General features: G+C 31.2%; 1 protein-coding gene across 3 annotated transcripts in view; it reads left to right on the forward strand.

Annotated features, from left to right (window-relative positions):
• The window catches only part of NBEAL1 (neurobeachin like 1), a 161,692-nt gene extending 150,131 nt beyond the window's left edge, over positions 1-11,561 (forward strand). For all 3 annotated transcript variants that reach the window (XM_059928503.1, XM_059928504.1, XM_059928505.1), the window contains 7 exons: positions 47-219; positions 1,538-1,632; positions 5,349-5,465; positions 5,827-5,988; positions 6,640-6,788; positions 8,207-8,342; positions 11,273-11,561. In XM_059928503.1, the coding sequence (XP_059784486.1) occupies positions 47-219; positions 1,538-1,632; positions 5,349-5,465; positions 5,827-5,988; positions 6,640-6,788; positions 8,207-8,342; positions 11,273-11,374 (934 nt within the window). In that variant the 3' untranslated portion in view covers positions 11,375-11,561. The remainder of the gene's footprint in view (positions 1-46; positions 220-1,537; positions 1,633-5,348; positions 5,466-5,826; positions 5,989-6,639; positions 6,789-8,206; positions 8,343-11,272) is intronic.
• Positions 11,562-16,913: the final 5,352 nt, after the last annotated feature.

Raw genomic sequence — 16,913 nt, forward strand, 5'->3', positions numbered from 1 at the left:
TAAGTGATCTTTTAAAGAAGAGTCTAATATTTAATTGTGTTTACAGAACTCAGCGTAGTATGAATGGACCTTTTGCTCCAGGGCTGGAGATCACTTCTAAGCTATTTATAGTATCACATGATGCGAAGTTGCTTTTTAGTGCTGGACACTGGGATAATAGCATTCAAGTGATGTCACTTACAAAAGGCAAAATTGTTTCACACAATATCAGACATATGGGTAAGCATTAACTTTTTTTCCCCGTAAAAAATTTTTTCTGTTTTTTTCCTAACCATAATAGTAGTACATACTTCTTATAAAAAGCATAAATTTTACCTTTGAAGCTAAGTGAACTTTTTGATAGAGTTGTGTTATGAATATTATATTCTCTCTTTAAGAGTATCTAATGTATTTTGGTTATACTAAGCACCATATAAATTAAATACAGCTTCATAGTATCTGAAAGATGCTAGGCTAAGTCTTTGAAAAAATTGGTTGCCAAAATAAGAATTTTATGAAAAAATGGTTAAAAAAAAATGTCATAGTTGAATAAGAAATCAACTGTCCTATTACTTATTTAGTAGGAAAGCATGAGAGGTAAAATTGTTGAATATAGTTTAACCAGGTGCTTCCTTTTTTTTTTTTAACCTTTATCTATCTATCTATCTATTTATTTTGGGCTGTGTTGGGTCTTAGTTGCAGCACATGGGATCTTTCGTTGCAGCGCACAGACTCCTCATTGTGGTGCACAGGCTTCTCTCTAGTTGTGGCGTACAGGCTTCTCTCTAGTTGTGGCATGCAGGCTCCAGAGCGTGTGGGCTCTCTAGTTGCTGTGCATGGGCTTAGTTGCCCCGCGGCATGTGGTATCCTAGTTCCCCGACCAGGGATCGAACCCACGTCCCCAACATTGGAAGGCAGATTCTTAACCACTGGACCACCAGGGAAGTCCCTAACCTGGTGTTCTTAGTGTCTCAGTCTTCTCAATGTAAGAATAAAACACTGAGTAGATTTTTTTCCTAATAAACCCATTAGGGAAGGAGAATGGAGCCTGTTACTAATTCTGCGCCAGTGACTCCCAAGGTGTCACTTAGCTCAGGTTTTTAGTTTAGGAAAAATGTATTTCATACTGTGAATTTACAATGTGATACGTACTATTTTGGCTACGGACACATATTCTGTAGGATTGCAGTTCCAAGGGGAATAGAAGGTGAATGGGGATGAGAGAGTAAGGGAGCAGAGAAGCATATCAAAATTAAGTGGGGATCCATTTAAAAGCTACCTAATCTCCTGCCAAGATTTTTGACAGGCATTCCCTTGCCTCATGTCTACTCTTCACCGTCAAAGAAGGGTGGCCTCAAAGAAAGCTCTCCTACATGATTTTAGTGCTGCTCCTTTTTTATGTCAGCCTTTCCCAGTGCTTTTCCAATGCCATTCCTACATTTCTCCCTGCTAGAACAACTAATTTAGTAATAGTTTGAACATGACCTAAAATTGCCCTTATGATTCTGTTCCAGCCAAACTATGCCATTTCATTTTTTTACATTCCTTTTTCTTACAGATATTGTGACTTGTTTAGCTACAGATTACTGTGGAATACATTTGATTTCTGGTTCCAGAGATACTACATGTATGGTATGGCAGATAACGCAACAGGTAGTCACATTTAAATACTCTTGGTTTAGATCAGAGATTCACCCTGGGAATACTACTGAGATGTTCTAATAGAATAGTGAATGTTTCTCTTACATTGAATGATTATTTGAGTTCCTTTGCCTCCTTTTACCCCTCATTCTGTTCTGTCTTAATCACCACTTTTTTCCCTAGGTTTATTGTCTGATTCATGACCTTATCTCATAGTACCTTCCAAAGATAGCTCCTTATTAACTTCTTCTAGGAAAACAATTATTTTTCTTATCTTTGTTAACATAATAATATTCCTATTTTCCTTTCAGGTGGAACTACTAGAAATTATAGATTTAGAATTTTCATCAACCTTATAGTGTACTCTCATGATAATGTTGGTGCAAGGAAGTGTCTTTTTTCTTTATGGCTTCTGGATTTTCTACCTTGCTTAGAAAAGTAAACAGGCTTTTTCTCACTGCAAGTTTATAAAAATATTATCTAAAATAGTTCTTGTAACACTTTTCTTGTTTTATTTTTTAAAATTTCAATCTTTAATCCATTTCTATATTTTGTAATACAGAATATTTAATATTAGATATATAATTATGTAGAAAGTCATTTATGCCAGCATAAACAATTACCCACTAAATTGGATCTTTTTCTGTATTGCCCATTCTTTTACATTTATCTATTTCTGTGTCAACACCAAAATGTTTTTACTTTAGTAGTTTAATATTTGGTGAGGCAAATCCCCTCTCACTGTGTTTCCTTTATTAACCACAGCTATTCTTATATGAATATTTATTCTTCTGTATGAACTTTATTACGTTTTTGGTTTTTTTTTTGATTTTATTTATGGCTGTGTTGGGTCTTCGTTTCTGTGCGAAGGCTTTCTCTAGTTGCGGCAAGTGGGGGCCACTCTTCATCGCGGTGCGTGGGCCTCTCATTATCGCGGCTTCTCTTGTTGCGGAGCACAGGCTCCAGACGCGCAGGCTCAGTAATTGTGGCTCACGGGCCTAGTTGCTCCGCGGCATGTGGGATCTTCCCAGACCGGGGCTCGAACCCGTGTCCCCTGCATTGGCAGGCAGATTCTCAACCACTGTGCCACCAGGAGAGCCCTGTATGAACTTTAAAAATATTTAAACTATATCCTCCTCAGAAAACTTCATTTTAGTCTTAATGAAATCATATTTAATTTATATATTTATTTGGTATGGATTGACATGTTTATAGTTATTCCTATCCAAAAATAGGAAATGTCTTTCCATATTTGTTTCAGGTCTTTTTTCAATGTCCTTTGATAATATTTTTTAATAATTTTTTTCCATTTAGATCCTGTACTTTGTTATATTTACTTTTAATTATCCTATTTTTATGGCTGTTTCAGTGGGATTTTTAAATCATTTTTATTTGTAACTGACTATTGCTAGTAAAAAAAAAAAGCTACTGATTTCTATAGTTATCTTATATCTAATCAATTTACCAAATCCTCTTATCTAGCTCTCATGATTATTAGTATTTGTTGGATTTTCCGAAAACAAGGTAGATATACATTAATGTGATCTGAAAATAATAGTGATTTTCTTTATCTTTTCCAATATACTCATTATTTCATTTTCTTACCCTATTACATTATTAGCAAATATAATAAAGCAAGAAAATTATAGTGAGCCTCTGTGTCTTATGTCTGATTTTGATGAAAATACCTTCACTATTGTGCCATTTAGTATACTGTTTGCTGTTAGGTTTCACTAGATTTTTTTTAATTTATTTTATTTCAGTAGTTGTCTTCCTTTTTTTTTTTTTTATAGTAATCTTTTATTTATTTATTATATTTATTTTTGGCTGTGTTGGGTCTTCATTTCTGTGCGAGGGCTTCCTCTAGTTGCGGCAAGTGGGGGCCACTCTTCATCGCGGTGCGCGGGCCTCTTCACTATTGCGGCCTCTCTTGTTGCGGAGCACAGGCTCCAGACGCGCAGGCTCAGTAGTTGTGGCTCACGGGCCTAGTTGCTCCGTGGCATGTGGGATCTTCCCAGACCAGGGCTCGAACCCGTGTCCCTTGCATTAGCAGGCAGATTCTAAACCACTGCGCCATCAGGGAAGCCCCTTTTTTTTTTTTTTTTTTTTTTTTTTGGTAGGCTTTTAGTTTTAATAAAATTTCAATTTACAGAGAAGATACAAAGGTAGCACATTTTTGCCGTTTGTCTTAGCATTCTCTCCCAATCTTTTTCTCAGTATCTTTTTTTTTCTGAATATTTTAAAAGTTGGAGACTCTATGTTCCTTTACCCCTAAACACTTCAGTATGTATTTTCTAAGAACAAAGACATTCTTATACATAGCCACAGTGCAGTTATCAAAACTGAAATACTTAACATTTATACAATACCATTATCTAATCCACAGTCCAGGTTCTAATTTTGTCAATAGTCCTAATAATGTTCTTTACAGCTATTTTTCCCAGTTTTTCTTCCTTTCTTAATTTATACTTTTACTTTTTCTTAATGTAATGTATTATGTTGAGAAGTGTCCTTGGTTTGAACCATCCTTGAATTTCTATAATAAACCCATATAATTCATGAGGTATAGTTATATTTTACTGCGGGATTTTATTTGCTAGTACTTTAGTTATTTCTTTACTTATAAGTGAAATAAATCTGTTTTTATTTTGTCTTTGCATGTTTAGTGTTAAGATATGCAACCTTTATAAAATGAATTTGAGAAGAGTTCATCTTCCTCTGTAACTTGAATTGATTAAATAATATAGGAATTACTTACTATTTAAAAATTAGATAGAATGGACTAAGCACTCAGACTGATACTCTTAGAGGAAGACAAATGTGACCCAAGTAATAGAGTGTCAGGGAGAATTCATTTACATTGTATAATGCTCATAGAAGGTCTGGGCATTTATCTATGATAATCATAAACCAAATACCATGGAAACTACTCAAACATTCTATCGTTATATATCATAGAAAGTACTGTATCAAACAAAGCACACTAAAAACAGATGAAGAAAACAACTCAAGTGCAGAGAGATTCCCTGCAATAAATTGTGCTATTAGAAGAACATAATAAGAATATCAATTCAATAAAATAGGACCTCGAAGATGAAATTATAAACTAGCATAATAAGATGAAAAGGGAGATTGCAGAAGAATCAAGCTGAGACTAAAACCAATACCATTACAATTATAAATAAACCCAATGCAGAAGCATCAAGGAACAAATTTGATGTGACTGAAAATCAAATTATTAGCATGGAAGAAAGATTTAAAGTAATCAAAGTGAATAGAAATGAAAAAACAAAAGGATTAAAGCAATTAGAAGAAGAATGATAGCTATAGAAATCAAAGACATGTCAGCATAAAGATAATTGATGTCCTTGAAATAAGGATTCCAATAAATGAAAAAGAGAAAGTATTCAGAGATGTAATAGAAGAAGTTTCTTTGAAGTAAAGGAAGAATAATTCTGTAGATGAAAAGGGCAAATAATATACCTGTTAAAACTAATCCAAAGCAATCAACTTTGAAACTCTTCAGATTAAGTTTTTGAGCTTGAAAAGATTGAGAATAATTTGAGAATCCAAGGAGAAACCCAAGAATGAGTACTTGTATGAATAGACTTAGTGGTAAGAACTAGTTGCAATGTCAGTTTGTGATTAGACAATTTAAATTACAGTGTAAACCTTTTTAAAGAAAATAGCATACAAGAAAATTACCTTTGCTTTTCTGTTTTTATTAGGGAGGTGTTCCTGTGGGCCTAGCATCTAAACCATTTCAGATTCTGTACGGACACACTGATGAGGTATTGAGTGTTGGCATCAGCACTGAGCTAGACATGGCAGTGTCAGGATCAAGGGTAAGATTTTACCTTTAAAAATACTGATTTCTTTATATAAATTCAGAGGCAATATTTATATTTAATTTTTTTCTAGAAGAATTGGTAAAAGCATAGAAATTGTATACTGTGTTTGTCTTGAACTTTGCAAAAGTAGAAAAATACAGAAAAAAAAGAGACTAGATTCTATTTGGGGATTTTACTGGTCTTAGTAGTTAAGACTTGAAATTTCAAGATTGGAATTTTTCCTAAGGTACATGTGTCCTTGGTAGAATAATCATTTTTCTTAGTTCCTTTGCCATATTTCTTTCTCTTGCTCAGTTTCTTTTCTTTTTTTTGTTCTTCTTTTCTTTTCTCATTTTCTAATATTTTCTGTGTGTAGGATGGCACTGTGATTATACATACCATTCAGAAAGGTCAGTATATGCGGACTTTACGACCACCTTGTGAGAGTTCTCTGCTCCTGACCATTCCCAATTTGGCTATATCTTGGGAAGGACATATTGTCATCTACTCCAGCATTGAAGAAAGTACCACCCTCAAGGTATATAACAGTTTCATGCAGTAGAGCTAGACTATCTATAAGCTTGTCTTCTCCTTCCCACATTGTGTACATATGAGGAGGCATTCTGAAGAAGGAAAGAACACCATATTTTGAAAAGGATGTTTTCCCTTCATCATTCAATTTGTTCATTCCCTATCATAATATTAGCCTCATGTTTGATTTTGTTTTAGGGCTTTCTATAGGCCTATATGACTTCAAAAATAATTTCTGATTATGTGGGACTTCATAAGCTTAGGTGGAAATTACAACTGAATTAAATTCTTTTTGCACAAGACAGGGTATAAATAAACTAACTGTGAATTTTATGTATTTATTTCCTTTCGATGATAAAGCTTTTTAAAAAATTAAGAGAACTTTTTTAGTTTTGTTTTAAGAATGTGGGTTTTGTTGGATGAGATTTTTAATTCTTTTGGAGGGGTGAGATTTTTAATTCTATTAAAGAAGAGGAGTACTTGTTTAATATTTATTTACTTAGCAATCTGATTGAAATCACTTTAACAATATTGTCTACCTACTTTCTCTTTAAGTATAACCATTTGTTTATTCCAAAATTTTAAACCCAGTCATCATTCTGTGATAGTCATAGTTTTAATTTGAGATCATTAAATTTTCTTCAACTAATCTTTGCAGGATAAGAATGCATTGCATTTGTTTTCTGTAAATGGCAAGTATCTACAGTCTCAAGTCCTGAAGGAACAAGTATCAGATATATGTGTAATTGGAGAGCACATTGTCACAGGCAGCTTACAAGGATTCCTGTCCATAAGAGATCTCCACAGGTAAATAATAAGAATTATTAAAGTATCACTTAGGAAAAGATGGTAGTATTTTCAGCCCAGAGAGAGTAAAATCTGTAATCTAAGATTTCTAATCTTTTTGTTTATCATTTATTATGAACATGTCTTTTTTGGCAACTATGAAAAAAATTGGGGAAGCTGAAGTATTTCTGGGTTGGTAAATGAAATATAGATGTACATTTTAAAAATGCAGAAAATTTTATGTTGTGTACATTTTACCACAATTAAAACAATGTTTTTTAAATAGCCAGAAAAAATTTTTTTCATAATGCCAAGCCTGGATTATGGATTTGGAAATTTGTACAATTAGAGTTTGAATTTTTAGAAACTAAAGTTAGGTTTAAAAAATTTTTTTTAATTGTGCTAAAATAAAGTATTTTTAAGGCTAGCATATCTGTTCATGATTTTGTATGTCTGTGTTTAATCGGTGAGGAGTCTTTTGTTATTTCACCCAGTGAAGGAAAAGATGTTTGAAAAATGGATATGTTTTTAAGTTTGGTATTCTTCATGTTTACCAACTTACATACACAAAGCACTGTTATTCCCTGAATGCCCAAATACATTCTTTTCTTTTCTTCTCTTTTAAAAAACTTATTGTGACATATTTATACTACTCAAAGTATCTTGGCCCCTCCCAAAGCCCTTTTTTTCTGAATCATTTCCTGATCCAGAGTGTTCTCTTATTACATTCATATCAGAATCACTTCTGTACCAACATCCCTTCCCTGTTTTTGTATTTTCCTTCTCATTTTTGTCATTCTTTCTCATGTGGTAGAGCATTGAGTCCACATTTCAGTAACGTCTTTCCAACATTTTGTATTACAACCCTAATCTTAGGGTATTGTTAGTAGAATCCCAAATTAGAAAAAAATTAATGGAATCTTTTAGCAGGTTAGTCTAGACCGTAGTATGTACATCCTAAGATTCTTCATTCTCTAATCATAAAAGCTGTGAGCATTTTTCATAATGGGGTGTTATATTTTTATATCATATTATATTTTAAAATATTTTATATTTTATATTACATCTTTTAAGACAAAGCAGATATACCAATTTTATTTACCTTATCCCCCACCAACACACACTTTTTGAGCTTTTGCCCTTTTTATCCAACTTTCGCTCATTCATCAACAAGGTGAAAATCATTTCGTGAGAGCACATATATATGGTTAGAAGGCAAACAGATGTTGGAAATAGAAAAAAAAAAATCTATTAAGTATTTTAAGTAATGCTATAAATGTGGGCTTTTGTGTCACTCAGGTTTTCTGAACCTAAGTTCCCACATCTGTAAAATTAGAATGCAGAATTAGATGATCATTAAGTAATCTTCCAGGTATAAAATTCTGTGAATCCATTGTATATCCATGTAATTATGTGTGTGTTTTTTATTTCTCCTCTAGTTTGAATCTCAGCATCAACCCATTAGCCATGCGATCGCCTATCCACTGTGTTTATGTAACCAAAGAATATAGCCATATTCTTGTAGGATTAGAAGATGGCAAATTGATTGTCGTGGGTGTTGGCAAACCAGCTGAGGTAAAACCTAGCATCAAGAATTTAGTTTCCCGTACTGTTGGGGATTCCTTTGGTTCTTTATTCCAGCTGAATCAGAAGTCTCCATCATGGATAAACAAATTGAAAAACAAATTTGATTTTTCAAACTACAGTAAATGACAGGGGATAAAGCTAGTATTCAAGAGTGATGTTTATATTATGATATTATTGAAATCACACATTTAACAGTTTATAACTCTATATGAAGAAGAAAGTTCTTTTATTCTGTTTTTCCAAATCTAGATTTTAGACCACATACTTGAATTTTTAATACATAAAAATATTTATAAAAAATGAAATATAGACTCAAACAACAAAACTACTTACTTTATTATTATTATTTTGTTAATTTGCCCATGCTGCGCAGCTTGCGGGATCTTAGTTCCCCGACCAGGGATCAAACCCGGGCCCAGGCAGTGAAAGCACTGAGTCCTAACCACTGGACTGCCAGGGAATTCCCCAAACTATATACTTACTTTAATTTCAACAAATATTCAGCATGATTGTATGTCAGTTGTACTTTTGTAAAAGCATCATTTTTTTTTTTAACTTGGAACTACAAATATCCCCATATAAATGTGCTAATTCTCAATGAATTTCCTATAGTTCCTATAAATTTATTTGCCAGTGGGTTATTAATTACTGAATATTCAGATATAAATGTAACACTGTTCCTAAGAAAACTTAGTGGCTATACTCCCAAGTAATCTAGTGATTCTTCTAGAAAATTTATTTTGTTACATAGACTCATATTTAAGCATTATAAATTTTTATTGGTATCATTGGTCTTTTCTGAGAAATCTAAAATATGACCCCTGTAGGGGTTATTTCAAGAGAAGACATTACTGAATAACATACTATCAGTGGTTATAATAAATCTATTACAGATCATAGGAACCTTATTTTTTAATAAATATTTTAAGATTCTGTTAGTCCTTATACTCTTTTTCAGGATATTATTTTAACAAGAGAGGTCTTATTAAATTAAAGTGATTGGGACGTCCCTGGTGGTCCAGTGGTTAAGACTTCGCCTTCCAGTGCAGGGGTGTGGGTTCGATCCCTGGTCGGGGAACTAAGATCCCATGTGCCTCCTGGCCAAAAAACAAAAGATAAAACAGAAGCAGTATTGTGACAAATTCAATAAAGACTTTAAAAAAATGGTCCACATCAAAAAATCTTAAAAAAAAAGAAATTAAAGTGATTGCAACAACATTTAGTTTCAGGTGTAATGGTTCCCCAAATAACGTCAGCAAGTCTGTATCTCGATATTTCACTTACATTTAAAACATTTTAAGCGTTTTTACATTCAGTAGTAGAGTTTCTTGATTAATATATTTCCCAAGTAAAGATTTCCCTTCTGTCCTCTGCTAACGTGATGATTACTTGAGAACTCTGCTTAGACATTACTCTTTGAGTATGTTTCACTTTCTGTGGTTTACTCAAGTGCCTTTAAATTTGCCTGCCCTCCAACTTAGGTAATTTGTTAAGTTTACAATTTTACTGAATTTTAAAAAAATGAAATGACCTTATGTGCACACATTTTTAAAAAAATTGATTGGAAAAAAAATACCTAAGTAGCTTCATTTCATAGGCCTAAATCAGTGTTTTGTAATACTTACCAAATAAGTTTTTGGTCCTCATTGAAAGATTTATGTAGTCTACAACACATAGAATTTGAATTGTGTATAGATTTTGAATAAAAGTATTTTTTATCTATTTTATATCTTTGTAAAATACATTTTCCATCAGCTGAATTATGGATCTACTTTAGTAATAATCTAATTGAGTACTCAGAATTTTGCATAATTATTAAATACACCTTTATGTGAACGTGTAGAAATTAAATAGATCAATAGTTATGAAAAGAGTTCCATTTCAACATCTATTTTTATCTAAAAGATCAAAATCTTGATTAATGTATATTTTTAAATCATGTATCAGTTTTACATACTATACTGTCGGTATAAAATCCATATTTATAAATCAGATGTTAAAATGAAACTAGATTAATGGAAATAATGGTTTTGGAAATACATCTGGAAATGAAAATGCAAAGCAAACATGCCAAAGTGTCTTTGCCTGAGGCTTATCTTTTATCGCTCCAATAAATGGACCCTAGAAAAGTAACCATTGAAAAAGGGAAGCAGATGAAGCACCATTAAAAAGTAGATTGCTCTTGGGAAGGTAAAATCATATGGTTAGGTTGAGAAATGTTTCCCATGTGGAGTTTTGTTGCCCTATGTAGAAGTATAAGTACTTTTAGAGGGGCATTAATCCACTGATTCAATTAATTTTGATTAATAATTGTTATATGCTGAGAAGTGTGCTAGGTGATAAAAAATTTAATGGTGGAAAAGTGTGATTCTTACCTTCAAAGAGCTTATGCTGTTCTTATTTTCTAAATTACTTATCATTCTATTAAAGATTTTTTTACATTCTTAGATCAAACTACTTAAAAGTTACTTTCTTTTCATCAAAATGTTATTTTACTTTCTTCTTATCATTGTGATTGTCATTAATAGTACTGCAAATATAAGAGGAGAAAATTCCCCAAAACTATGTGTCTTGTTGCCTGATTAAGTTTAATTTGAGAAGATTATTTTAATGAAGTGAAATGTAGTTTTGTAAATATATAAAGTAAGGGAGTCTTGTAATTTTGATCTAAGTGGCACATTTAATTTAAAAATTTGTATGTTGGTATTAGATCTTTCTCAACTAAAAGACAATCAATGAAGAAAAGCCTTTCTTTAATTATTATTAATTAAGAATCATTAAAATGTTAATGATTCTGCTAACAAAACCTATTTCTTGTACATTCTACAGAATCATTGTCTTGTATATCAATTTCATTTATTCTTTTTTTGCTTTCTTAATAACATCTATTCTTCATTTTTCTGGATTACTTTAAACAGATGCGCTCAGGTCAGCTTTCTCGAAAATTGTGGGGATCTAACAAGCGGCTCAGCCAAATTTCAGCTGGAGAGACTGAATATAATACTCAAGATTCCAAGTGATTGTTATTTCTGCCTTCTGTCATGGATAACTGAAATTTGATTTATTGCTTTGTCACTTCAATCTGTGACAGATTAAATGTGACATTAAATCACTTTAATATCACATCTCTCAACTATCTTAAATGTTTCAGGGCTGTTATCCCTGAAAATCATTTAGGGATTACCAAAATTTGGTATCTTATATGTATAAAGTCGTAGGTTATATTATTATTATCCACTAAAAAAATCTCTGGTTAACATCATTGAATCTATCGTATTAACTAATTCTTGGTCTACACTAAGATGAATTTGAGAAAATACATTTGATTAGATTTAGTGGTTTATTCCTAAAGATCATTAAATCCATTTTAAAAAATAAACTTCTAAAAATAAAGAAGTTAAATTCAATTTGCTTATTCTAAACAGCAAAAGTTGAGGTATTTCTAATAAAAGAGTAGCGATAATGGGACAGTTGAGAGATATGGCTTTTAATACATTCTTTAGTTAATCATTCTCCTATTTACTGAATAAATCATCCTAAATACATCAGTTTTATTATGGAACTTCTGATTGGAGGTAATATTTTAAAAGCATCTGTTGCATACTTGGATTTTTAAAACTCAGGTTTTCATGATAAGTTGAAAACAAGACTTTTGAAACTGGTACATTGGCTCATCCCACTACTACTTAGCATAGTACTAATGAGAATTTATTGCAATGTATTATTATCCTTAAATAATAAATGTTGAGTAGGAGTAATAGAAACTAGAAACACATTTTGTGGATATATTTCATTAGTAGTAGAGTTAAGGAAAAATGCTCATTATGATTTTGACAGCTGGGTCCTTTAGGTAGTAGCATCTGCAGCTCAATTTATATGTGCAAAGTACGAAATTTCTTGGCTTTTTCTTTATTAAACACTGTGTTTTCCCCCAATAATTATTGGAGTTGGCAATGATACCCAAATATATTACATTTTTACTTATTTCATATGAGTGATGAATGAACCGAAAAGATATGCATAACTTAAACTAGTCATTTGGATATAGTAATTTTTTAAAATACACGTTTCTATTTCATGTTATGTATAACTTTCAGGATTACAATTAATTTTATTATACATAGCTAGATGTTACATTATGCTTTTAAACTAAAGGGCTGATAGATTTATTTTGGAATTCAAAGAGATTGTTAAACTTTGTACTTTTATAAGGTCATATTTTGAGTTAGAAAGCTTTTACAACTACGAGTGTCCTTAATCCGAGATTCCACAGGTTTGGGGGGAATTTATGAATCCCTTAAAATTGTGTGGAAATTCTGTATGTTAGCTGGATTTTTTTTTTTTTTTCAGGAATGAATGGCTGGGTGGCTTTATTAAAAGGGTCTGCGATTGGGGGAAAAAAAGACTTTTTACAACAATATCTTTAAAAAATAATAATATTCTTTTTTCTACAAATTATAAATTTCCTTATATCCAATTGTCTTCTCAATTGAATCTTTGAGAAATTTTTCCTTTGCAATCCTCTCCTGTTGCCCACGGTATCTAATACCCTTTTCTTTATAATCGTATGAGTGAGTACAAAATTTATGAGAAGTAAAGGATTTTGTTTAGGGAAACTTTTTGATAGATTTGATTGGCTTGTATTAGGACTTGTAAAAAGTTATAGAAGAATTTTCTATCCAGTTATTTAAAATCCTCTGTTTTATTCAGTAAAAAACCGTTATGTTTTAGGTAAATCACACTGAAAATAAACTGATGCAGCAAGTGTAAAGTAGAACATATGCAAATGTGAAGGTTTCCTTTTTGAGGACTTCAGTAACTAGTGGTGAAAATGTCTCAAAACAAGTCAATAGAGATAACTGTCATATATTAAGATTTATTTCTTCTGTTAGTTTTTTCATTCTATTTTCATTTTTTATCTTATATATTTTAGGAAGTTTCAAGTCAAGAGAAAGAAAATGATGGGGTTTTGGTATTTTAAATGTTGATTTTTAAAAAACTGTTTGTAAATCAAAACTTTGGAAATGTTTCTTTTGCCTATTTATCTAGAGATTTTGGTATAAGGATGTTTATTTTTAAGGTCACTTAATATTGGTTTTAGAAGTTATTTTGGATGATTATAAGTTACAAAAAAGTTTAACTTAGATTATTAGGGGAAAATTCCTAAATTTTTGGTATTTTACTTTGCTACTGTTTAGATGGAGGAGCTAAACAAGCAGTATTCATTTTATAGCACAAATATGAAAAAGCTTTTTTCACAGTAGATACCCTACCCAGAGTAATAGTAGATGTTCAGAGCAGTGGGATTAACCCTTATATAATATTTTCCAAAAAGTGAAAACCAAAAATGTAAAATTTTGAGGAAAATCTTTGAGAATATTAGCAACAGTCTAGAAGAATGGAACTTAAAGTTTATTAAATAAGCAAATATAGTAGTAGCATTGGCTGAATAATTCCTCTTTTAAACAGTTTAGACCACTGATTAAAAGTCACTAGATAAAAATCACTGTAAAGATATACCTTGAGGGATTATGGTGTATTTACATGTTACCCATAGAAATTATTTCTGTATTGTATAATGGGAGAAATGAACAGTATCATTAGAGTGCAGTAACAGGTGGACATTTCAGATGATGAATATAATATCTCAACTTAGCTGTTACATGAAGTGTGTTGTCTTTGAAGAACTTTTCATCTGCTTTTGTTTCTTGACGCTCGTGATGGAAATAAAAATGTCAGCATTCTGATGATGTGGAGCAATTTATACTAATAAGGAGATGATTTTTTTTTAGAAAGTGAGGTCAAGTATTAAAACATACAATAGAGGTACTCATTTAGAGAATAAAGAAACTTTATAAGATTTTTTTTTTCAACTCTTCCCAATCAGTATTCTGTCATTACTTAGATAAAATTGGAGGAGAGAAGAAAAAATAGAGTAGGGCATGAATGAAGCTTGGCCAGTTGTTTAAAATCTTATAAGCCTGTGAAGCTCATGTCATCTATGAAACAGTTTCTATTAGTTTCCTTTAGGTCACAGTGCTTTTTCAGGTCACATCCTTTTGTAGGAGAGAAAATGCCAGGTATTCATTTGTCATTAACAAGGAATGACAGTGAGGCTTCCTTTTTTCTGTATGTAAGGCATATAAAAATTATCCTTCAAGAACTAGTATTGAAAATCAGTTTAATGCTTTTGAAGGAATAAGTGTGCCCTCATAATTAATTAGAATTTAGATTTGAAAGTTAAATCTTTACCGAAGATTTTTTGTATTTTGCTTTAATAGGAGTAAGCAGAGGAAATTGTTAACTTAATACCCTATTTTTATTTAATGATGACACATGACACATGGCCTTTGCCTTTAAGTATATTTTATATTGCTATTACTAAAGAAATCACTAATGGAAATCTTTTAATTGAATTTAAAGAGGTTAGCTCCTTTTATATATTTATATTTATAAAGTGAATAGCATTGTCTTTATCACCTTTCCAATGAAAAGATGCAAGTGCATGGACTATATATATTATATAAATATTAAATAATATTATATAATATGTAATGTCCTGTGGGGGTGTGTATGTATGAAGGTTGGTCTCTTCAAATACATCATTAAATATGTAATCCATAAATAAGTTCTTAAACCTGTCTTTAGGGTATAGTTTTTGACTGATATAAGAAATGAAATACATTTTTTTTTTTTCCTCTAAATCTAATGTGTTCTTTTCCTTTATCAGGCAGACTCATAGCTTGTCCTAATTACTGTTTCTCTCATCAACTAAAACTGTTCTTTCCTAGTAAGTGACCAGCCTTAAACATTTTTATCACTTTAAACAAATACTGTTCTCAGTATTCTTTTTGCCTAATTCATTTATCATACGTACATTTGATTTGCTTTAAACTTGATCATCCAGAACATTGTTATAGAGAGTTTTCCTATATCAGAGTCCTTGTTGGTTTTTTTCTGATGACATTAGGCAACAATATAGTGTTATCAGTCATCATTTCAATATTATTAAAATGTTGGCCACAACTTTACTTCTTTAATTTGAATCTAGCATTTTCAAGGCCATTGTTTCTTAACTGAGATTGTAGATCAGACTTCTCTGTGAAGTTTTATAAATATACAGAAGTTTAGGCACGACTCTGGATACTCTGAATCTCTTTACTTGATATTCTTGGTATAAAAAATTGTCTCAGGGTTATTATATTAAATCTTAAAATATTTTCTGCTATAGAAATTATATCCATTCATTTTTATAAATCAGATCCAATATTCACAGGCTTGTTTGAAAATAGGTTTAATCATTATCCTTGAAGACATTTTTTTCTAAAATTTGCTTGGAATAGCTTTCTTATCTTTGTTTTGCATGCCGTGGAAACAACCAAATTTCCCTTTCAGTTTGCATTATTCTTCTCATAAACTCTCTTCAGACCTTTCACATTTGAAAATTATAACTAAAATTTGCCTCCAAAAAAGTGCTTGTATTAGTTCCTAGTACCTATCAGTGAATATTTTGCATATCTGAGTTAGGTAACATTTTAAAGTATTAATAAAAAACATGAGTAACAAAATGCTAGATTTAAAACGTAGACTTAGATCTCTTACAGCGTTGAAGCTAGTAATCAGTAGTTTTCCTAATTAAAAGCATTGGATACATTCCCTAAGCACTTCTGAGGACTTTTGTAGGTATAGCCTCTGTATGGAAATACTCTTTAATTTTTCATATGGAAAGTCTTAGTATTACAAAAAAATAAAGCATTAACATTTAAGATATTTAGGCCTGTACTGGAAATGATTCAAATTTTCCACATTAAAAATATAAGGTCATCTTAGATTATAGGAGTTATGCTTTTCTTCAGTATAAGAAGCTTGTGTAAAAGTGGCTGTCTTATCAGGTACTTTTCTGATACATTGTAGTAATTCATCAGATACGTCTTCTTAGATTATCTCACTGACATTTGTCACATGTGGGTGATTTCTAAACACATTGTAGGATTTTGACCTATGAAGCTAATGACTTTAGTGAAAAATAAAAGAACAGAGATAAAGTTGTATTTACTTTTGTCTTCATGCCTTTAATCTTATACCTGAAAATTCAGAGGAAAAGAACAAGTAGAAAGTCACTAATTCAACATTTGTTTTCTGTGGTTTAGTTTTAATATGTTTCCTTGGAAACTTATTTTGCAAATATTACCATAATAATAATAACACCACAATATTGTCATTGAAAAAGTTACCCATTCATTTTCAAAGTTGACTGCTAGTGGGCTTTTGGGTGTTTGTGTGTGTGTGTGTTTTCACTTATAATATGATGGCTGTCTCATTATTTAAAATTTATAATTATTTTTGAGTGTACAAACTGATTAGCTATTTATAATACTATTATAATATAGCATTGTAATTTGAGAATAAGAAAACAAGTTAGGATTTAGGTGGGATTGAAAAATAAAATTATATTTTATTGATTAAAATATAAACTTTTAAAAAAGAAGTCTTATTCCAATTGGACCTTTTAAATTTTTATTTTTGTAATAATATATTGCAACTTAATGTGTATAAAAC

This window comes from Balaenoptera ricei, chromosome 7 (genome assembly GCF_028023285.1).
Source record: "Balaenoptera ricei isolate mBalRic1 chromosome 7, mBalRic1.hap2, whole genome shotgun sequence".
Lineage (NCBI taxonomy): Eukaryota > Metazoa > Chordata > Mammalia > Artiodactyla > Balaenopteridae > Balaenoptera > Balaenoptera ricei.